The 25098-nt window shown below is 36.4% G+C and overlaps 2 protein-coding genes across 2 annotated transcripts; both read left to right on the top strand.

Annotated features, from left to right (window-relative positions):
• Positions 1-1792: 1792 nt before the first annotated feature.
• LOC129276219 (E3 ubiquitin-protein ligase TRIM38-like) lies at positions 1793-3622 on the top strand. Its single transcript, XM_054912631.2, has one exon. It carries the CDS (start codon positions 1793-1795, stop codon positions 3620-3622), a length of 1830 nt encoding a protein of 609 aa, XP_054768606.2.
• Positions 3623-20582: 16960 nt separating this feature from the next.
• LOC135156638 (tripartite motif-containing protein 2-like) lies at positions 20583-24715 on the top strand. The gene is made up of 2 exons (XM_064109482.1): positions 20583-20809; positions 21705-24715. The coding sequence occupies exon 2, from the start codon at positions 21718-21720 to the stop codon at positions 23548-23550; it is 1833 nt and encodes a 610-aa protein (XP_063965552.1). The 5' UTR covers positions 20583-20809; positions 21705-21717; the 3' UTR covers positions 23551-24715.
• Positions 24716-25098: the final 383 nt, after the last annotated feature.

Genomic DNA, 25098 nt, shown 5'->3' with positions numbered 1-25098 from the left:
TTTTGTGAAAAATAAGCGAAACCTTAAAATTTCATATACCTTTCTTATTTTACATCCGATTTTGATGAAATTTTCATTGTTATGCTAGTTTGATTTTTTTCTGTTTATTCAAATCAACATTTTTCTGTGGTGGACTTGACCTTTAATAGCGCTTCGTATCCTCTGGAAAAAGCGCTATATAAATCCAATTATTATCATTATTCATAGTAAACTTTGTCATACGCAGATCATTTCACTTTAAGCCCCTATGGGAACAAAAATTGATGTGCTTTTTCATTCCATTAAGGACTATGAAATTCTCATGCATTCCAATTTGTCATTGTGACCTCTGCTTTTTTTTGTGAAGAAAGTGTATCAAATGAAGACAAATAGAAACTCCAACAACAATTAATCATCACGATTATTTGTAATTTTTTTGTATATATTTATTTATTTAGTTTTTCCATTATTATAATTTTTTTTTTTTTTGGGGGGGGGTTGGGCAAAGTCGAGTTCATTCCACGGAATACAATACTTTCGGGGGAGGAAGTTATTAGGACATGTGTTGTACCACCCCCCTTTTTTTTGGGGGGGGGGGTAGGGGGAGCTTGTTCTTTCTCCCCGACCCGCCTGGATTCAATCCAACCTCTACAAGGTCACACGTATCATTGTCATTAAAACTTTAAAAGTCCAAAGTCAAAGGGAAATCTGGTTGGGAATTCCCACTCACTAAAAACAGTCTGATCACTCGAATTTGTAAATAACTTTTACACTATTCAGTGCATCGTCATTGTGAATTATGTAGACCAAGAATAGCGACAGTGAGACTACACCATATTACAATATTGCTTTGATTTCAACTTTATATCTATATGTTGCATTTACGAATATAGGTAGATCGAAGTAGGTAAGTAGAACCATTTTATTTTCCCTTTTCACATTTTCCACAAAAATAAAATAAAGCCAGTGTTAAATATGTCTATTTCAGGATACCTTCCAGATCAGTTTTAAAGTTTCACTTTGACTGAAATGTTGACAGATATGTATTCAACATTAGAAAACATGTTTAATGGGGATTAGGAGGCTGCTCTCTACAAGCTCCGCTTTTTAGCAGCCTGATATGTAATAATCTTGAATAGAATTTTTGTATAGGAATATCATTTTTGTACAGGGATACTTGAAATATGTTTTGTTATTTGTATGTCAAAATGTAAAAAACAAACTGTAATTGTTCAAAATGGAAATAAACGAAATGAAATTTCCTCAATTTTGTTCAGTTATATACATGTAAGAACAAAGGAAGGGAAAATCATTATATCAGCCTGTATGAGGAAACATGATAGAACTTATAGACCGGGGGCTGGGAGAATTTAGTCAGCTGATCGGGTACATAAGGTTTGTTGGGTGGGTGAGATACTTGTTTGTCAACCCAGAAGTAATAGAGAATGATATACGCGTCAAAAGTATTTTGTATAAGCATAGTACAACGCAAAATATCAAGAGCACATGATTTTCGATGATTCGTGTCAAGATAAATTGGATGAATGACCCCCCCCCCTCCCCGAGATTCGTCGTATGTAAGCTTCCTAAACATCCTGTATATCATAGGCCTACTAACACGAGCGATAAAATATCATATTTCACGTTTAACAGTTATATAGAAAATGTGGGTAAATAATTATATAGTTTTCATTTGTCCCAGAGATGACCCTTTTATTATTTTCGATGTGCGTGAGTCAAAGTACAGACATACCCAATAATTGTATATTTTCCTTTATTGTCATTTATTTTGCATTCTTATAGAGTTTCCATCATGGCTGACACATTAAAAAATGTCATCTCCCAGAGTACGGAATGTCCTGTATGTCTTTCTACCTTCACTGATCCCAAGATCCTGTCTTGTTCTCACACATTCTGCAAACCTTGCCTGGACAACCTCTTGGAGTGCCATGGCAATTACCAGATCCGATGCCTTGTCTGTAGAGCTCTAACCCAGATCCCAAACCAAGATGTCAGTAATCTACAGGTAAATCTTGCTTTGAAGAATATAATAGAGGACATGAAGTGTCATCCTCAGATTTGCATGAGTTGTAAATCCGATGACAAGCCCAGTGCTGCTGTCTACTGCCAAGACTGTGGCAAGTATCTCTGCACCACTTGCCTTAACACACACTCTCAATGGGGTGACTTCATTGATCATGAAGTCATAGCCATGAGTGAGATCTCATCAGGGAAGGTGACGATACGCAGATACCGGAAATGCAGGAAACACCCGAAAGAAGACGAGGAGTGCTTCTGTTCCAACTGCAGGAGATTCACATGCTTCAAGTGCGTTGTCATGGAACATAAAGACGAAGCTAAGCACCAGGTCATAGAGGCAGCTGCTTATGAGAACATACACATGGAGAGCATCGAAGACATAAAATCAAAGGTGGATGAGAAGCAAGCATGCTTCCAGAAGTACTTAGATTTCATCGATGAACAGAGGAAACTTGTTGGCAATGCTAAGAAAGGGTGTATAGCTGATATCAACCAGGCGTATGATGATGCAGTCCGGCAGCTGACAGAGAGAAGAGACATCCTGCTTGGAGAAGTAAAGGAAAAGACCGAAGGAGTCGAGAAAAAACTGGAAGAGATGAAGACATCGGCTCAGAAGTACATCAATCAGTTGACGACCATTGCTGACATGGTAACCAACAGAACAAAGATACCGTTCGATATGGAAACTTTGGCTGCACAAGACACTCTGTGTGAGGAGATACGAGAGGCCTTTGATCAAGAGGATCTTGATTACGAGAAGCCCAGGAATTCAAGCAAGAAAGGGAAAAGTGTCGGTTTTGAGAGAAACGTTCGAAAGGACGAGCTTGATCTCGGTAAGATTGTTAACGTAGTTGCAAAGGACGTCGAACTGCCTACTAAGGATAGCATGAATGCCATGGTTAGTACTCAAGAAGGTAGGATGGCAGTAGGGTGCTGGAAAGGTGGCATTAACATATTCTCCTCTGACGGCGAATTCCAACAGACAGTTATCAAGAATGTCGAGATATATGGGGTAGGGTTCCTTTCTGACGGTCGATGCATTGTGATCGATTTTGCGAACGATATCACACTCTACACACCAGAATATGTAAAATTGAATGTATTGTTTGAGTCTTTAGGTGTAGATGAAGGCGGGGTTGCTAATCTCACTGTTGGTGGTGATGATCTGATCTATGTAAGCTACAGAAAAGCCCAGAAGATCCTTGTATTTTCAGCAGCAGGTGGGCAAGCAGTCAGGGAGATACCATGCAGTGGATATACGCCAGTGCAAATCACTAGTTACGATGACTCTCTACTCATCATAACAGCAAATACTTTACGATTGATAGACAAAGAAGGTGTTGTACAACATACATTAACCAAACCTGGTAGTTATATTCATGCTGCTGTATCTCAAGGTAATCTCATCCTGGTAGCCATGGTGAAGCTTGAAGAAGGGTTGGTGAGTATTGACGAGTATACAAATGAGCTTACACCCATTCGAAACCTTGTTAGTGATTACAACAAGATTGCAAAGCCTGGTAGAAATTGGTATTATCTCCAGCAGTACAGATCAGGCGAGATCGCTTTCTGCACTCCTGATAGACTTTATTTATTCCACTGATAATAGTGGATCAACTTTGGTGCATTTTACAGTGTTACGGTATATCACTATCTCGAGGAAGGGGGGGAGGTCATATCCACTGAATTGTCCCTTTTCAAAAAAAAATTCTTGAAACTGATTTATAAAAATTATTTAATGATACCTTAGAAGTCGAATTTCCGCATTACGAGTCAACTAGAATTAATGGGTTTGAATTCAGTGTGCCTGAATTGGCTTCGGTATTGCTTAGCTAGCAGATGAGTGACGTGTCTAAATCTAATTCCAGGGGGTGTTTCACAAAGATTTGATTTAATTGCTTAGATATCACAAGAACATGAAATCAAGACACATTTTTTATTTTTCATGTTTCTGCAATGTTTATTTTAAAATGCAAATGCAACGTGGTACAAGTATAGGCAAGGTAAATCAGAAAAGTTTAGAATATTGAAATTCAAAGGACACAATCAACCACAACCAAAGGCACAATCATGTAAAGAACATGCATTTAACTTGAAACAGTTGTCTTCGTCGACCTGAGGTCGTAACAATTTTGTATTACACTCCCCCTAGACTACTCCATAGAATAAATTCTTCTATTCAAATGTAGGTCATTGTACATGTAACTTATATATAAAAAAAAATAGCATGGACATGACACCAGAAATAGTTTAATTTCGTTGTACTTATACTGACTCAAGATAAATGTTTAGAACTTCTTTATTTTGATTGTCTACAATTTTGTCAAATTCCCTCCCTGAAATTGATAAATTAATTAAAAACGATCACACTTTGAAATAGTCCATATATTAAAGTCTTCACTCTTTAACTTAAAAGTATCTTTGCGAGTGAGATAATGCATTAAGTTCTAGCAAAAAGCTTTTTCCAATGAACAGTTTTCGACGCAACCTCGCGTCTTCTTCGGGGATACGAAATTTACAGAGTTGGAACTTATCTTGTTTATGCATTATCTTGCAAAGATATACTATGTCTCTTTTGTCTCTTCATCTTTATCCAACACGCGAATTTAATATTACAATAATTACATATATATATTTATATACTTCTTATAGTTTCACATAATGGTTTAAAGAGGGTGGATAGTTTTGGTAATTCCTCAAAATCGGCATGTCACCATTCTAATTAATTTGTATATTATATGAATGTGTATGTCCTAAAACAGTCATGATGTGGATGATATGAAATGAAAAGGTGTTTTTCATGATAAATTATGCTCTTACATGTGTGGATTTTACCTTGCCGGGATACCCAGCTTTTTGAAACGTAGCTGCATGCAGACACTCAAAGTGCGCACCACCGCCTCTGCCGTGCGTGTGCTACGCGAGAACGATAATGTAGTCCTCGCTACACAATTGCGTTGTCAATCAGTTTTACCATAGAGCTATTACAGCTCTATGGTTTTACGAAGCTCATATATAGTCGTAGATACATTGCCGTTTCCAGACTTTCCTTGCATGATATATTGCATCACATTACAACGAACGGCAGAGCAGACTTTAGATCTTAACAGCCTTGATCGATATTAGGAGTACGTACCTCATTCCTACCTTCCTTGAAGTTTGAACTTGCCCTTGGCTGGGGGCCGCTTGCATATAACAAACCTCGACCGTCCCATCTTCCCCATTAAAAAAATGCAACCACGATATTAGCTGTTGCAAATAAGTATCTGCTCTCTGATTGCTAATATAACACTGGAACAATTTATAAATCAGAATGAATATAACGTACAGAATTAGAATTGGAAAAACTTCTTTTTTTGGTTCTTCTCCGACTTCCCGCGTATTAGCCTCAGCTCATGTTGTTTCAGATTGACAAAAAGGTTTATTTTACGATTCTAATGATTCAAAAGAAATGTATGTTCTGTGTATGCAGTAGGACTGGCCGGGAATTTCTTCACTTGTGCGTGGGTGTACGGTATGCGTGTGTGTGTTTGTGTTGAATAGTGCGTGTGGAGACGTTACGTAATAAGGTCAACATATACATTGCATGCAATGATCTTGTATACCGGGCCTCCTAAAGGTCATGAAGAGTTCAGTTCATTGGTCATGTACATGGAGAGATCCTGCGTGTCCCGAGATAATTTGATTCAATCGAAACCATGGGCCTAGTATACAGCTCAGCATGCCGAGTTTCAGAAAACTGGCTATCCTATGGAATAAGTAATTTATTGGATAAAGTTCTGTAAATAATGTTATTCAGTTTGATCGTATATCTTTCCATAATATGGCCATTTCACATGGTAATAACCACTATCTCACTAACTAAATAGGCCTACCAAAAGAACAATAAAAATAATAATGTGGGTCGGGTGTAACGTCGATATAGGGCCTCGATATCATTTTATATATTTCCCCATAATTTTATTTTTTTCCTGAATATGTGGAATAACCGCTGAGGATTATATCTATGGTTCAGTCAAGTTGGTCCTTATTTTCAAATCTCTAATTGAAATATAATTCAAACAAGCCAGGGGGGCGGTGGGGGCGGTCGCCCCCCCCCCAAAAAAAAAAACGTCCCCAAAAAGAAAAAAAAAGAAAAAAGAGAGGAGAAAAGGAAAAGGGAAGGGAGGAAAGGGAAGAAAGGTAGCTTTGAGGGTTTTTTTTTCTTTTTATTCTTTTTTTTTTCTCAAAAGAGAAACTCCTTCACTCTTGCTCTAGATTTATATATGAATTTTGCTTCCGCGCTGCGCGCGGTTAAATGACAATATTGAAGATCTCCATTGTTCCCCCCACCCTTTCTCTAACCCTGTTTTTCCACCTCAGCTATATATGTGTTTCTTGCCGGGTAAAGTTCAAATGTATACATTAGGGCATGGTTAGGCCGAAGTATATGAAGTTATCTTTTTTTTTAATTGATCGCGCAACTTCTGGTCGGGTCGGCTCCGGTTGGGTGAAATCTTTATATCAATTTCTGCCGTCACCTCCATAAAGTCAACTTCTCCCGCTTTTCAGCTCATTACTAAACAACCATAATTTTTGGGGCAAACAGGTTCCTAATTTAAAAAGAGGAAGGTATAAAATTCGTATCTTATTAAATAAAAAAGTACAATATTTTTTATCAAATTCTATAAAACTTCATGTCATTTCCCTGCACATTCATCTCCTGTCCTGTTTTGCGCCCTCAGTTTGAAATTTTGAATGACACCAAAGTTTCTTTATAATTCAAAATGAAGCGCTTCAGGATAAGTCAAAGAAATTAGGTATCCTTTTTATATAATTTCAATAAATCACAGAAGTTTCAACTTTTTGCGCACTATTTTCCTTGTAATGAAGTTCAATAATCTTAGAAAATTAATTGAATTAGAGCCGATCGGGTATTGGAGATATCTGCATTTGATGAAACGTCTGCCCTTTGAAATTTCAGAGTTTCGTTGTTCTGCGCGGGGAGGAATATCTTCCTCCCGGCATATACACTTCTTCTCCTCTGTTTTGCGAGTTAAAGATATGCACTGTCGCTAAATTGTTTGTAATCAAATCTGATCTTTCCAAGGGAAGTATCCAATATGTGTTTGAGAATACCGTTTTCTCGGGACCCTTTTCATGGCAAAAAATTGATAAAACGCTTTAGTTTCCGCGCTTCGCGCGGGGTTATTATCATTTTAATTTCCTCCATTGTATTCCTTTTTTGTGCGTTCACAATCTTTTTTGAAAACAATGTTCAAAATCACAATATAGTCAACTGAATTGGAGCTAATATATAGGTACTAAAGACAAGAGAGACGGCTCCTTTTCATTTTAATTTATGAAACACCAAAAGCTTCGCAAGGGAGGGGGAAACTCCCCCTCCCTGCACCCACCCCCTAGGGAGCGCGCTTCGCGCGCTCTGTAAGTGTTGGCACGCTTCGCGTGCATTTACCGCCCCCTCCAAAATGAAATCCTGGCTACGCGGTTGGTAGTGATCGAGGGACATCATCAACTCTCATTTGCATAATACTGAGTTGTGCATATAACTATTTTGTGAAAAATATAGGCTATGTGAAATTTGGAAATGCCATACTGATTTAATCATTTTTACATCCAATTTTGATGAATTTTTCAAAATTATGCTTGTTGGATTTTTTTCTATTGATTCAAATCAAAATTTTTTTTCTGGGGTGGACTTGATCTTTAATTAAACATTGAACTGTGGGAGAGATGCAAAAAAAATGGCAGGGACAATGATTTACAAGCCAAGCGCTGATCGATTTTCAAGTCATTATCAGAAAAAGGAGGTGAAAGAACGGGAAGGGGAAAAAATGCAATGAAAGAAAGAAATTATATAGAGAAAGAAAGAACGTAGGGGAGGGGGGTTGGGTGGGGATCGAGCTGCATGGGAACGAGTCGTTGGGAATTTGTCTAGTCTGACAAACTTTATTATTGCAATTCTTTGTTTCTAACTTGACAACCAAACGATACACGTCCCTCATGAATAACCGGATATATATTGTCACTCGGACTGTTATGAGTGAGAGAAAAGCAAAAAAACCCAAAACAAACATGTTGCGATATCGGCCTAAATTAATTGCATCATAATTCATAGTGCATTGAAGTAATATTATTTCTTCACACACACTTTCTTGTGAAAATGCCTATTTGTTCAACTGCATGGCCTATCCCTTCCCCAATAGGCCTACCCCCCCCCCAACCTCACCAATCGCATAGGGTGGACAAAATAATACTGCACGAGCAAGTATTTGGCCTTCGGCTGTATAAAACGTGTAATTTTTGTTTGTCAACGAAACAAAGTACGAATCTCTTGTAATGAAAAGATCTCTGACTTCATGATTTTATAAAGTCAAAACTTATTCCCAAAATATTTTATGAATGTGAGAAAGACCAGCGGTCGAGAATACAGCATATACGCCAGTTTTCCCAAATTTTTCTTTCCACATGTAAATTGGCGGATCAGGGCTGGGGGCGACCAAGGTATATTTTGAAAATTGCTCATAGACATACATTTTTATTTATTTACTTTAATAATTGTATGCATTTATTCATTCATTCATGCATGGTCATTTATCATATATTCTGTTTCATTTCCCCAGTGTAAGAGAGTCTTGCACAATAGAGCTAAATGTACGAAAATTGCCATTATAAAATATGGGCCCGTCTGTTTTGCTGTTTCCACCAATTTTTATTTCAAAATCCAAAATGATACATTTTCTTTTGTTCCACGTTCCAATAAATAAAAAATCTTACTTGACATCTAACACGAAACGAGTGACCATTTTTTAACTTTCTTCACAACGTAAAATTTTATAAGAATCTTTTTACTATAATTGGCGACCTTGCCTGACACAGTCCAATTCGATATTGCCATAAACTATATAAATCGCTCTTGTACCATGATTGGTATACCCTGGCCAAATGGCACTGGATGCATGATCAGTTTCAAGTTTCCAATTTGCACCTTTCTAATGAGTCTGAGCAGAAACACAAGTAAAGAACTGTATATAGCTCCTTTATAGAGGCATATTTACAAATGATATGTTGGGTACAGGGGCGGATCCAGCTTCGCTGATATGGGGGGGGGGGATTTTTCAGTCACATTTTCCACAATCGGCCGCTCGAAGTTGATTTATGTATGTTTATTTGAAGGGGTAGTCCATTAGCTGTATTCCTATAAATCAACATAAATATTTAATAATCTCATAAGCCTTATATAAATAGTTCGAGCGCGAAGCGCGAGCTAATTTTGTATTTGAAATTTTAACATTCTGGGCAATGTTTGTGAGCCTGAACGAATCGTGTATATATGCAACTAAATAATTACTGCGAAGCGTGAACAGAAATTTTAAATATACGTTTTGATCTGATCGAAAAGGAACCATGCACCTGTCAAGGACGTCTTGCAGTTAGCCATGAATGCGTTGCATATTTCAACAATCAAATAGAAGTACATTTTTACCTAAAGAAGGGAAATTCTAAGCTTTTTTGTAAACGTAAACAGGATATGTATATCACTGAACTATTGATGCGAGGGCGAAGCGCGAGAGTAAAAAAAAGAGATTTAGACTAAAACGGGACACATCATTCATGTTTTGTAAATAATTAAAAGGATGAGTAATTTGGGATCTTTCTAGATTAATAACATGAATAATGCGAGCGCGGATCCAGGGCGAAGTTCCCGGGTCCCTCTAGAAGTGGGGAAAATAAAAAAAGGGAAAAGAGAGGAGAAAAAAAGGAGGAAAAGAGGAGGAAGACAAATGAAAAAAATAAGGTGAGAAGAAGACTTGGAAAATACAAAAAAAATAAGAATCTTTCATATCACTATATGAATTTTTCGCTCGCACTTGCATGTTTGATATCGAGATACAAATAATCCTCAATGGGCTGATATTGAGCTTAAAATATCACGTTGCTTGATTTACAAATTGATTTTTTTTAATGTGCAGCCGTAGTCCGTTTATGGTCTGATCGAGTATCAATGCAGCTCGCGCTACGCGCTCGCATTATTTGTCAAGTACCCAATCTCTAGTCTTCGTATTTACAATAAATTCTCAAAATATTCTTATTCAGGTCTGATTGTCAAAACCTATCAGCTAGCGCTGCGCGCTCACATTTCGATTGGTTAGTTATTTATCTCTATAACAAACTATTTAAAATCCCTTTTCATGACAATTTATTTAAAAAAAATCGGTTCGTGATTTGCGCTCGCATTAATTGTTAAAGATATATCAACCAATGCCTTCTATTCATAAATAGAAAAATACTTAGAATATCCAGTTTTCAGAAATTGATATTAACAAATTTCTCGCTCTTATTGGGCTTATTAGAGTAATAAATAAGATAATAACAATAACATTTCATGAATTGCTAATAACTATATTGTCTTTTTTTATAATTGAAAGAATTTTCATCTCGCGCTTGGGGACACTTAATAGGTAGATAATTTCTATTTTCATATGACAAAATGTCCTTAGAATGTTCCCGTCCTATGTCAGAATAATTTCCGAAAAATATCCGCTCGAGCTTCGCGCTTGAATCATTTATTGAGTGCGATCCACATCCAGTCAGTTTCATTTTCAGTGTTTGAAATAGTTTTCAGATTAGAATTCTGCTCGCACTTCCCGCTCGCATTACGTAGGAAGATGCCTAATTACCCATCTTCACGCCTTACAAAACATGAACTATAGTGTCCCGTTTTTAGATCTAAATCTTAATTTTCCCCATCGCGCTTATCGCTCGTATTGTCTAGTTATATACCTATTCAGTTCAGGATTAATGCTTAGAATGTCAATTTTCTTGTTGGAATGTCAAAAATGTTCAGCCCGCACTTCGCGCTCGCATTATTCCATTCTTGAAATAGGCCATCATAATTATATAGGCCTATGTATCGTCTTCATGGCTACTACAATCAGAACAGGTCCCTTGTTTATCAGGCCAGAATATATATGAAAAAAAAATCTGCTCGTGCTTCGTATTTGCAGTATAGTTATTAGTTAGATGTTTTATTTTCAGGACAAAATATGACATTTACGAAAAATTTTAACTCGCGCATCACTCGCACTATATTGAATAGTACGTATAGGATTATACATTTCAGGGGTCGCGGAAGCGAGGGGGGGGCTCCAGCCCCTGCTTTTTTCCATAACCGTGTTCAAAAAAGTAAAAATGACCATTTGATTGTGATTTTTTGCATGGTCATGCACCCCCCCCCCCAAAAAAAAAAAACATTTGACTCAGCCCCCCCTCACTTTGAAAACCATTCTGCGGCCCCTGCATTTATGTTGTTTTATAAGAATAAAGCTGACTGTTAGGTCTACACCTTCAAAGAAAGAAACAAACAAAAATCAACTCAGAGCGGTCGATCGTGGAAAAAAATGGGTGAAAAATTCCCCCCCCCCCCCATATTCGTGATATTGGCCGCGAAATTGATCTGCCTCTGCTATCATGTTAGCTCGTTCCATTCTTATTTCCTGTTTCCCTTGCCTCATTTGTTCTTTCTTTTCCTTTACTTGTTATCCTCTTTTTTTTTACCTTTCCCTTTCTTCTTTTCTCCCTTTTCCCACTTCCAAATTAATTTCCCTTCCCCAATGCATGCGCTGAAATATGACGTGAAAGACATGAACACATCGTACACGCAAAACTGTGTATGAACAGAATGCATAGAGTTGGATAAAGCGTGAGAGAATGTCAGGCCGAAGCGCCGAGCTGAGCGAGCGTGACCAATGTCCATCGCATCGCATCGCATGCAGCATGCAGTATAATGTATCTCGCAGTTTCAAGAACCATGAACCAATCTTGTCGCACGTGGAAATTTGTAGCCAAAATTTTGACAGACTCATCTCTAATACGTTTTCATGAACGTCAAAATAAACTACTGTAACATGTGAACTACAGGTTGGAGGGACAGCATAAGGGGTAAGTTAGTCCACATTTTTTTAAATAATTATCTAACCCATCTAACAAAAATTCAACGGTTTCCTGTGCTCCTCGCCGAACTCGCTGGGGGAGAAACTCGACGGAGGCCATGCTAAAACTAAGAACAATGATCGACGAGCGGGTACACGGAATTAGCAGACTACGCTCGCAGGGATATTTCGGTTTGCTAAAAGTGGAACGGCTAGTGATCAACTAACAGGGGGAAAAATCAGTCGTGGACGAAAGTGGGCGCTATATAAGTGCGCATGAATTCAGCGAACTGTCTTTGAAATTCAGCCGAGGAGAATGATTTTATTTCTCGGAGTTTATTTAAAATTTAATATTTCCAAGAAGAAATTCTGTCAATTTCGCATTGAATCATCATCAGCAATCGTTATTCAATAGGAAAGATCCATTCAACTGGAATTTTTGTATCCTTTACCAACACTATCCACGAGCTTTAAGTTTTAACAGCACAAATCCAGTCAATGTTTCTTCGCGAATAATTTTTCAAAGCCTCAAATTTTCGACGATCCTTGGCCTTCTTCAATAGTAAATCAGAGGGAGCATCCTCAGAAAGACGTTGTTATAACTGGCTGAGAATTCAATCCTTTCACGTAAATAACATTAATCATAGTAATGTATGTTTTGTGATGATCAAATTTTGATTATGATTGATGTGATCATTGCCCTTTACTCCTGAAGAAGACAGAGGATATATCGTCGAAAATTTGAGGCATTAGATAAAAAAAAAGGGTGGCAAAAAAGCATTAACTGGATTTGTTATATATATCATATAAAATTATGAACTCTATAACCAACAGGTATTTATGATTGTTATTTTTGTAATCTTCCCTGTAAATAGTAAATAGCGGATGCGTATATAATTCTTGATTTCGCACTTGACAGATGCACCTTTCTCTTTGTTTTCTATGTGTTCTAAATTGCAGGGATTTTAAAGAAATCCAGATGGATTTAAGTTGGGGACCAATCGAATTCTGGATTAAGTATGAATACATTTGATTTAGTTTAAAATCTAGAAGGATTTTAATTTGAATCCTTTGTGATTTAAAAATAAATCTGTATGATTGGTCTCTAACCTCTAACCTAAAACTTGTAGAAATTTCAATAAGTTCGACGAGCTTGCTTTTCAAATTGATGTGAGTAACATGTCGTGGGAGTCTGTTTTCAAATGTACTGATCCGCAAGCAGCCTACGAATGTTTTGTATCTTTGTTGTTAAATATCATTGATAAGCACGCCCCCTTACGTAAGCTTCGGGTGAAGCAAAAAGAGTCTCCTTGGTTGAATAGAGATATCTTTAAGCAGATCCGTGAAAGAAATCGATTGAAAGCCAAGGCTAAACGGACTAATTCGTTGTCGGATTGGGTTGCGTATAAACGAGCCCGTAATCATGTTACTTCGTGCATTCGAGAAGCAAAACGTTGCTTTATCACAAAAAATGTTGAATCTGCAAATAAAAACACAAAGATGATTTGGAAATCGCTCAGATACCTGGCACCCCAAAATAAGTCATCTTGTAAATTTCCACCCTTAGTATCTAATAATTCAGTATTAAAGGGACGTGAGTTGGCTAATGCTTTCAATGATTTCTTTACCGACATCGGCAAAAAACTTCAGGCTGAAAATTTACCAGTGAATGATCCAAACGCAACCAAGTGTCAAACTTGCACTGTAAATGATTCTATTTTTAGCCTTAAAGTAGTAAACGATGATCAAGTCTGTAAGATAATAAGTAATCTCCCTTGTAATAAAGCAACAGGGCCTGATAATATACCCTCTAAAATGCTTAGTTGTATATCTCACTCAATTGCACCCCCTTTGACTTATATCATTAATCAGTCTATACTTTTGAGGACTGTCCCTAGTCAATGGAAGTTAGCGAGAGTTACACCAATTTTTAAAGGAGGTAGTAAATCATGTTTTGATAACTATCGTCCGATTTCCGTTATTTCAGTCTTGGGTAAAGTTATGGAAAAAGTAGTACACGACCAGTTGATGCATTATATAACAAACAATGATATTTTAACTCCGTGTCAATCCGGCTTTAGACCCAAACACTCAACGCAAACTGCATTGATAAATGTAACAGATCAATGGCTTTCTTCAATTGACAAAGGGGAATTAACTGGCTTGGTTATGATTGATCTAAAAAAGGCCTTCGACACGGTGGACCATTCGATCCTGTTGGAAAAAATGAAAATGTATGGATTTGATCATCACACCATTGAATGGTTTAAAAATTATTTATTCCATAGACAACAGTATACGTGTATTAATGGTATATCATCTCTTACAAGGCAGGTTAACTGCGGTGTGCCACAAGGCTCATTGTTAGGGCCCGTATTATTCTCATTATATATAAATGACCTACCTGATAAATTACACTGTAAAGTGTCTCTTTACGCGGACGATACATGTATATTTTATTCTTCAAAAAATCCCGAAGTCATAAAAAATAAGCTGAATGTAGATTTATCAACTATTTCATCTTGGCTAAAAGATAACAAATTAATCATTAACACCACTAAGTGTGAAACCATGTTTATTGGTTCAGCCCAGAGGCTTAAGAAGAATGAGACCGAACTTAATAGATGCAATGTATGTATTGATGACTGTGAAATAAAAAGAGTTCATGTTTGTAAATATTTAGGCATATATATTGACGAGTCTCTACTCTGGAATGATCATGTCCAGTCTCTACGTAAGAAAGTTATTAAAAGCCTATATCTCCTTAGAAGAATTCGTCACTACATTGATCAAAAAACTGCTCTCTTATATTACAAAAGTATCATCCAGTCTCAATTTGATTACTGTAGTACGGTTTGGGGTAATACGGGTAAAAACAATTCTAAACAACTGCAAATTTTGCAAAATAGGTCCCTTCGGTCAGTCCTTAAAGTTGACCATATGTATCCCACTAAAGTATTGTATAATACCCTAAAATTTGATAATCTTGAAGACCGTAGATCAAAACAGTTGGCTCTTTCTATGTATCGTGCCGTCTACAAACTTGCTCCTGATTATATTTGCAATACATTTTCCATTCGTAACACACCCTATAATACCAGATCTGGAAAAACCCAATTAAGGTTAATGCATCCAAAGACGAATTATGGTAAAAGATGCTTCGTCTACCGAGGTGCCCAAATATGGAACTCTATTGAAAAGAAAATTCCCCCTTGTATCACTTTATATTCCTTTAAAACACATCTTAAAAACATGCTCATCCCCTCTCATCCTGATTATTGTTGTTAGCAACGCCTGCATCATTTTCCCTCCTCATTTTAATCCCTTTGCCCCTGCTTGAGTTTAGGTTTTATTTAAGTTATTTTTCTATTGGTTTACACTTTTTTTTTCCCTTTTAGTCCCATTTTGCTTTTATATATATTTTGCTTTTATTATCATATTGTATTTTGTTTCTTTCGCCATTATTGTATGTTCTTATGATTTATGTCATATGATTTTGTGCTTGTGCTTTTGTCATTACCATGGTTGATTGTATATTGTACATTTTTTATTGTTGTGTGTATGGACCCCTACGAAAAACAGCATTTGCTGATAGGGTGTTCCATCCCACAAGTGGTAAATAAATAAATAAATAAATAAATAAAAACTACAATTCGTCTAGATTTAATTCAAATCCCTGCAATGTAGAGTGAAGGTTTCATGATTTTCTTGTTACGTAAGTGCGCAAGACTTGCTTGGCGGATTTTGAAGCTGTATATAGTGTTTTTATTAAGTATATTTAGCTTATCATCATACTTAGGTAAGGATCAAACATGGAAATAAGACGCCTCGGCTTTCATGGGCTACCTTTTCAAGGCATTCTATTCTCTAAATCGTATATTTGTATTAGTAATGCCTTACGAATGAAATCAGTCAATCAATGTGATACATGTAAAATAAACTGGTGTATATATATCACTGAATTATATCATATGAGGTTACGAAGTATGTAACCATCGCATATTATAATTATAAATGCTGTTTTTATGTTTTCTGTAAATTTATAACTGTTTTGTATATGTCTTGATTTTACACATTTACACGTATTTGTCTTTTTCTATAAATTTTATTATTGTCTTTTAGTTTAGTGATCAAGATTTAATTGATGAAGTGTGTAGCTGTACTTGTGTCTTTTTAAGTAAATGTTGCTCGTCATCAGTTACTTAGGAAAGGACACCATTAGAATTAAGCCATATCGGCTTTCATGAGCTATCATGTTAAGGTTATACACTTTAAATCTTACACTTATATTTGTTGTATGTTTCCAGTGAATAAAATCAATCAATCAATCTGAAATGGAATATACTAGACGGTATATATAAGCATACAACACTAATTTCAGTTTAACACATATATCTTTAATGTACCACCATATCATATGAAGTTATGAGCTATATAACTATATATAACCAACGGTGTGAAAGTGCCCTTACATTGTGTCCCTCAAACATGGGAAATGAAGTGTCATTGCAGTAACCAGGAGAGCCTTTCATAGTATATTGTCAGTGATTTTCATCAACAATATTGTTCTCAGCCAATCAGATCCAACTATTTCAGTAGCTTATAACAATTTCAGAGAAAATTTATGTCAAGTGACTCCATGGACTGCTTCCCTGAAGAAGAAATTATGTAAAGTGATCTTATGCAGGGTGATTTCTAATGATTATGCCCTTAGTGAATGTTGTAATATGTAGTTAGTTTTATAATATTATGCAAATCTATCTTTTTATTGTATAAATATGAGAACAAATTCGCTTTTTTCATACAATCAGGATTTTAAAAATTCTTATGCAATCTTTCAATTGTGATTCTGTTATTTTTGTGAAGATTTATTCTGTATATAGAGAAGAAAGTCAATCAGATTCTTTTGTTTTTTTTAATTGAAGATAATCATTATTCTGTGTGCTGTGTTTTAGAAAATATATTCTCTGTACAGTATAATATTGTAGGAATAAGTGTTTGGTGCCTTGATAGATAAATAGGTTTGCCAAACTGTTGGAATCAATGTTGAATACTGGACTAATCGATAGAGAAAAAGGGACTCCCTGAATATGATGTGTATTTAAAAGTGCTTTGTTGTGTCATGGTGTATGGAAATAAATCTTTGCTGCACATTCTTTTTTCTCTTATTGATGTGATGTAACGAATGAAATAAACTATAACAAAACATCCAATTTATTATGTGCTATGATTTGATCATTTTAGACTTTGGTAGTATGAATACACTGTTCCATTTCAATTCATTTCCATTTCTCTGTGTTTAGACTCAATGTTCACTCTAGAGGAAATAAACACCCCCCACACACATGTATATACAGTGCGTCCCACAAAAAAACGAAATCGAGATTTATCGATGATTTATCATAACTTAATCACAAATACAATAGACAAATGACCTACCATTTTAAAGCTTAGAATCTCCTCTTTCATCTGAAATTACTTAGATTATTTCTCATTCACGCATGACTGAGCAAAAACAATTTGAAAAGGGGATACCAAAAAGTCACTTGGCGGGCCGTATCTGGGTTCTAAAAAGAAAACCACATTTTTAAAAAGTTCAATATCTGCTCTTTAATTTGATACCTCAATTACAGAAAATGGTCAAGAAATAACAAAGTTCTGGTTATTTGAAATAAGGCTTGAATTCCATTAATTTCATAAAATGAAGAGGTTTTACAGGCTAGCGTTCAAACTCACTCGACACTCCGTTTTGTTGACGATCAGCCATGCATTTAAACGTGCGATAGCTTCTGTGGGAAACCGGTGAAAACACTGTTATTTTATAATGAAATTGTGGAAATACAAGCATTGTTTCGAGGGATCATAACTTCTTTACTTCGTGACCATTTTCTGTGATTAAGGTATCAAAGAAAAGAGCAGATATTGAACTTCTTAGTCATGTGATTTTCTTTTTGAAATTCAGATACCCCGCCAAATGAGTTTTTGGCATCCTTTCTTCGAATTGTTTTTGCTCACTCATGCGTGAATGAGGAATAATCTAAGTAATACCAGATGAAGTAGGAGATTCTAAGCATTACATTGGTAGGTCATTTGTCAATTTTATTTATGATTAAGTTATGATAAATCATCGCTAAATCTCGGTTTCGTTTTTTCTGGGACGCACTGTATAGATATATCTGTATATATATATATATATATATATATATATAATAACAATGACATCAATCTTGCTTGTGAACAAAGTAATCCTTGATATAATTGCAATTTGAGAATTTCTAAATACATGCGCCACCAACGTTCATTATCAGGGGCCCGTAACAAAAAACTTATCAATCATTGTAGAACTTTTTTTACAATTGATTGCATTGACTAAAATGTATAATTAGTCATAAAATAATCAAGTGTTTGATTTATCGCTAACCTTTGTAATACAGAACCTAGGAGATGCTTGCTTTTCCACTTGAAGGTCAACTATATTTGCAAGTGAAATTGAGCACATAAAAAAACTGAAAAGTAAATCCCAAATCGCATGGAAATGTCCTAGGGAGTGGATGTACGGGGGTAGATGTCCTGGGGTAGATGTCCGAGGGAGTTACTTGTCCTAGGGGGTGGATATCCGGGGGCAGATGTCTGTGAATATTGTCAGCATATATCTCGGGATTAATACACAGAAGTGACGTCACAATCATAGGCGGGAATCTCTCCCCAAAGGTAGGGGGGGGGGGGCAGGGGCTGGAAAATTTTACAAGCAAAAAAAAACAAAAGGGTTATCACCCAAAATGCCAGGTCATTTAGACAAAAAAAATTGACAAGCAAAAAAAAAATAATGTTTTATTTCGATTTTGAATGATGTATTTTATCATAAAAGACCCAAAATAGTAGAGGGACATATGATATTGTGTCCCCCCTACTATTTTGGTAGGGGTACCTGTCCCCCTGGGATTTCCGCCCATAGTCACAATGATAGGATGCAAGGATGGGACAGTTCTCAAATAACAGGAGAAATGTTGCGCATTAAAACCAGGAGGTTATACAAAATATATTGGGTGGTATTCTGAAAAGCAATGGTTTAGTTAAGCCCCGACTTAATCCCGGGTTAACTTTGACCACACTATTATGGAGTACCATTTGTCAACTCATCCACCAATTAGAAATCATCCTTTACTTGCTGCACATAGTTTTTCAAAATTGATTGAGTCGCGAAATCGGAACAATAGGAAAAATATGAGTTTAATAATGATTTATTTCATGGGCGGAAGTCCCAGGGGGACGCGTCCCCCTACCAAAAATAATAAGCGGATACAATATCAAATGTCCCCCTGCTATTTTTTGGTCTTTTATGATGGAAAGAAATACATCATTCAAAATGGAAATAATACATGTATTTTGGACGAGATGACCTTACTTTTTCGCTGATAACCTTTTTGTTTTGCTCGTCAAATTTATTTTGGTCGAAAGTTTTCCAGCCCCTGGCCCCCCTACCTTTGGCGAGAGATTTCCGCCCTTGAATTAACTGATACATTATAATTGTCACGAAAATGGAATTAAAAATCCAGCTTTCCATAGAAGTTTTGTTTAAAATTCTAGTTTGGAGTAGGGTTAAACCTGGGTTTAATTATCACGGAATACAACATAATGTCCCTCGGGTGAGGGGAGGTGAGTTATGGGATATGTCGTATTTACCCCCTTTTTAGGGGGGGGGGGGACTTGTTCATTCTCCCCGGCCTGGATTGATTCAATGTGTACTTCATCAATAGGGATTTTTGCAACACAACGTAGACGCCTTCTGCAACGTAGGGAATCTATTGTCAACGCCCTTCATAACAAAACAGCCTTTGTCGAAAATCAGTGAATCCTAACAGCAGTGTCGCCCTGCACTCTGGGCAAACGACGTATTTGCAATTTTACGTCCCGTCCGAATATTAGGACTATCTGCTGTCCACCAACTTTCGACAAAAACCTCTCAGCTGTCCACTGTGAGTTGATTTGCATTTTCAATAGATTTACTATGTTGCAGAATCCGTAGCAAATGCGAAAACTCCCTACAATCATTTATAACATTAGAAGTCCAATGTCAAAGAGAAATGCATGTCGTTGGGAATTCCCACTCACTAAAAATAGTCTGATCACTCGAATTTGTAAATAACTTGTACACGATTCAGTGCATCACATTGTGAATAATAATAGACCAAGAATAGCTGCAATGTTCAGTGAGACTACACCATATTGCAATATTGCTTTGATTTCACTTTGATATTATATCGTATTAACGGATACATAAGGTAGATAGAGGAATGTAAGTAGAACCATTCATGTTTTATATTTTTCTGTTTTCCTATTTCATGATACCTTTCAGATCAGTTTTAAAGTTACACTCTTCGACTAAAATGTGAAGATTTTGTATATTTGATATTATTCTATGGGGATTTACCATGTTTATTTAGCTAAATTCCGTTCAAGATACATAATAATGATAATAGTAATTGGCTTTTATATAGCACTTTATCAATCTTTGACTGCTCAACGCGCTTCACAGTTATTATTACCCGGTCACTTCATAGCAATTCATGCAGCCTGTTAGGCGCACACCTGTAAACCAACCACAGTGACTGTTGTTTCCTACAGGTACCCAATTAGCAACTGGGTGAGAGTGGCAAAGTGTGGATTGACGCCTTGCCAAAGGACGCTAGGCCATGGTGGGATTCGAGCACACAATCCTCTGATAACAAGGCGAGAGTCAGAACCGCTACACCACGGCGCTTCCATACATCTAAGAACGAAGGATAGGAAAATCATTCTATCAGTCTGATGAGGAAACATGATCGTACTTAGATCAACATCGTTTGGGAGAATCAGAGGTAAACCAGGAAGTAATAGAGAAAATATATGCGTCAAAAGTATTTTTTAAAATACATCATACATAGGACAACATTATATGAACATGATTCTTTATGATTGGTGACAGGATAAGTTTGGATACTCAGACATTTTTTCCTGAATAGGGGCATACCCATCCCCCACCCAATCCCAAGCAATATAAGCTTCATAAACATCCTGTATCAAAGTACATACTAATGAGCGCGCGATTAAATTAATATCATACTTCATGCTTTACAAATAGGTCAATTCAATTCAATTTTTTTTACTTTCCACTTTAAATTTTTCATATTAACAATTATTATACAGTAGTAACATATAATCGCATTTGAAGTAAATACAAACAATAATATATTACAATATCAAAATGAAAACTACATTGAAAGCTGGGAGAGCCAACTGAAAAGCAGAGCTTGTAATAAAAAAATAAATAGTGTATGCCCCCCTGAAATTACGTGTATGTATAACATCTGAATTGTTTTTATACAAACAAATATATTTACAGTTATGGAATATGTACATTGTAATACAAATCATTGGCGCAAAATAATGAATATATATATATATATATATATTTATATAAACATAGCGTATACAATGAAGTAAAAGTTTCCTTATAAGCACAGTAATTTATAACTAATTAATGAAATAATCTAGTAATCATTCAGAAGAAACGATTTAGGTCTCATTTTGAAAATGTGTATTGAATAGTAGCAGGTTGAAGGCCTATAGCGAATGTGGATATATAATTACATAATCTGAATTTGTTTACCAGATGAATTTTCTTATTTTATATTCGATGCAAGTACAAGTACATACATTCTAATTGTTTTTATTTTAAATATTTTCCTTTTAATATTGTCTTTCATTTTGCAGTAGAGTTTCCATCATGGCTGACACATTAAAAAATGTCATCTCCCAGAGTACAGAATGTCCTGTATGTCTTTCGACCTTCACTGATCCCAAGATCCTGTCTTGTTCTCACACCTTCTGCAAGCCTTGCCTGGACAACCTCTTGGAGTGCCATGGTAATTACCAGATCCGATGCCCTGTCTGCAGAGCTGTAACCCAGGTCCCAAACCAAGATGTCAGCAAACTACAGGTAAATCTTGCTTTGAGGAATCTAATAGAGGACATGAAGTGTCATCCCCAGATTTGCACGAGTTGTAAATCCGATGACACGCCCAGTGCTGCTGTCTACTGCCAAGACTGTGGCAAGTATCTCTGCACCACTTGCCTTAACACCCACTCTCAATGGGGAGATTTCATCGATCATGAAGTCATAGCCATGAGTGAGATATCATCAGGGAAGGTGACGATACGTAGATACCGGAAATGCAGGAAACACCCAAAAGAAGACGAGGAGTGCTTCTGTTCCAACTGCAGGAGATTCACATGCTTCAAGTGTGTTGTCATGGAACATAAAGACGAAGCTAAGCACCAGGTCACGGAGGCAGCTGCTTATGAGAACAGACACAGGGAGAGCATCGAAGACATAAAATCAAAGGTGGATGAGAAGGAAACATGCTTCAAGAAGTACTTAAATTTCATCGATGAACAGAGGAAACTTGTTGCCAATGCTAAGAAAGGGTGTATAGATGATATCAACAAGGCTTACGATGATGCAGTCCGACAGATGACAGAGAGAAGAGACACCCTGCTTGGAGAAGTTACGGAAATGACCGAACGAGTAGAGAAAGAACTGGAAGAGATGAAGACATCGGCTCAGAAGTACATCAATCAGTTGACGACCGTTGCTGACATGGTAACCAACAGAACAAAGATTCCGTTCGATATGGATACTTTGGCTGCACACGACACTCTCTGTGAGGAGATACGAGAGGCCTTTGATCAAGATGATCCTGACTACGAGAAGCCCAGGAATTCAAGCAAGAAAGGGAAACGTGTCAGTTTTGAGAGAAACGTTCGAAAGGACGAGTTAGATCTCGGTAAGATTGTTCAGGCAGTTGAAAAGAATGTCGCTTTGCCTACTAAGAACAGCATGAATTCCATGATTAGTACTCCAGATGATAGGATGGCAGTAGGGTGCTGCACAGGTGGCATCAACATCTTCTCTTCTGACGGCGAATTCCAACAGACAGTTCTCAAGTATGTTGCGATTCATGCGGTAGGGTTCCTCTCTGATGGTCGATGTATTGTGATCAATAATGCAAACGATATCACACTCTACACACCAGAATACGTAAAATTGAATGTAATGTTTCAGTCTATGGGTATAGATGAAGGCGGGTTTCATAATCTCACTGTTGGTTGTGATGATCTGATCTATGTGAGCTACATGAAAGCCCAAAAGATCCTTGTATTTTCAGCAGCAGGTGGGCAAGCAGTCAGGGAGATACCATGCAATGGATATACGCCTAACCAAATCACTAGTTACGATGACTCTCTTCTCGTTAACAACGACACAGCGAATACTTTACGATTGATAGACAAAGAAGGTGCTGTACAACATACATTAACCAAACCTGGTAGTTTCATTTCTGCTGCTGTATCTCAAGGTAATCTCATCCTGGTAGCCACGGTGAAGCATGAAGAAGGGTTAGTGAGTATTGACGAGTATACAAATGAGTTCACACCCATACAAAACATTGTAAATGATTACAAGATTGAAAAGCATAGTAGAGGATGGTATTATCTCCAGCAGTACCGATCAGGCGAGATCGCTTTCTGCACTCCGGATAGACTCTATATATTCCACTGATAATAGTGGATCAACTTGATGCACTTTACAGTTTTACGGTATCACTATATCTTGAGTAAGGGGTGGGTCGTATCCACTGAATTGTACCCTTTTTAACGTTATTCTTGAAACTGATTATACAAATCATTTAATTATACATTTGAAGTCAAGAACTTCGTTTTGTTCAGTTAGATATAAATTTATTCTATATTAAACGAATTTCCGCATTACGAGTCAACTAGAATTGATGGGTTTGAATTCAGCGTGCTTGAATTGGCTTCGGTGTTGCTTAGCTAATAGTGACATGGGGAAACAGTCTAGGCAAGGTAGATCAGAAAAGCTTAGAATTTTGTAATTGAAAGGGCACAATTAACCACAACCAAAGACACAATCATGTTGAGAACATTTATCTTGAAACAGTTTGTCTTCGTCGACCTGAGGTCGTAACATCTTTGTATTACACCCCCTATTGGATTCCTCTTAGATTCTTCTATTCAAAATAGGTCATTGTACATGTAAAGTACAAAAAAATTACTATGGACAATACACGAGAAATCGTTTAATTTCGTTGTACTTACTGACATAAGATAAATGTTTAGAAAAAGTTCTTGTTTATTTTGATTACTATACTTTTGTCGAATTCCCTCCCTAAAATTGATAAATCAGTTAAAAACGATCACACTTTGAAATATTAAAGACTTCACTTGTCAACTTAAAAGTATCTTGGCGAGTGAGACAATGCATTATAAGCTCTAACAAACATTTATTCCAATGTATATTCCGAATTTTCGACGCAACCTTGCGTCTTCTTTCGGGATACAAAATTTACAATGTTGGAACTTAATGCATTATCTTGCAAAGATATACTTTGTCTTTTTTGTCTCTTCATGTTTATCCAACATGTTTATCTTACTTCAGTTCGTCTAGATTTATTTGAAATCCCTGCAATGTAGAGTGAAGGTTTCATGATTTTCTTGTTACGTAAGTGCGCAAGACTTGCTTGGCGGAGTTTGAAGCTGTATAGTGTTTTTATTAAGTATATTTAGCTTATCATCATACTTAGGTAAGGAAAAAAAATTGAAAGAAGGCGGCTCGGCTTAATGGGCTATTATTTCAAGGTATTTTATACTTTAAATCCTGTATTTGAATTAGTAATGCCTTACGAATTAAATCAGTTATTTAATATAATGCATGTAAAATAAACTTGTGTATATATCATTGTATATATCATATGAAGTTACGAAGTATGTAACCATCGCATATTATAATCATGAATATTATTTTTATTTTTTCTGTAAATTCTGTCCGTTGCGTATATGTCTTGAGTGTGCACATTTACAAGTCTTTCGGTTTTTCTATAAATTTTACCATTGTCTTGTTGGTTTAATGATCAAGATTTAATTGATGAAGTGTATAGTAGCTGTACTTGTGTGTTTTTAAGTAAAGTTTGCTCGTCATCAGTTACTTAGGTAAGGACCTCATTAGAATGAAGCCATATCAACTTTCTTGGGCTATCCTGTTAATGTGATGTTACACTTTAAATCTTAAACTTATATTGTGTTTTTCCTG

Source organism: Lytechinus pictus, chromosome 14 (assembly GCF_037042905.1).
Source record: "Lytechinus pictus isolate F3 Inbred chromosome 14, Lp3.0, whole genome shotgun sequence".
NCBI classification, from domain to species: Eukaryota; Metazoa; Echinodermata; class Echinoidea; order Temnopleuroida; family Toxopneustidae; genus Lytechinus; species Lytechinus pictus.
This window is presented reverse-complemented; position numbering and strand designations above follow the sequence as displayed.

Coding starts and splice junctions, on each gene's coding strand:
- LOC135156638 (XM_064109482.1), top strand. CDS start 21,718: ATGGCTGACACATTAAAAAATGTCATCTCCCAGAGTACAGAATGTCCT.
- LOC129276219 (XM_054912631.2), top strand. CDS start 1,793: ATGGCTGACACATTAAAAAATGTCATCTCCCAGAGTACGGAATGTCCT.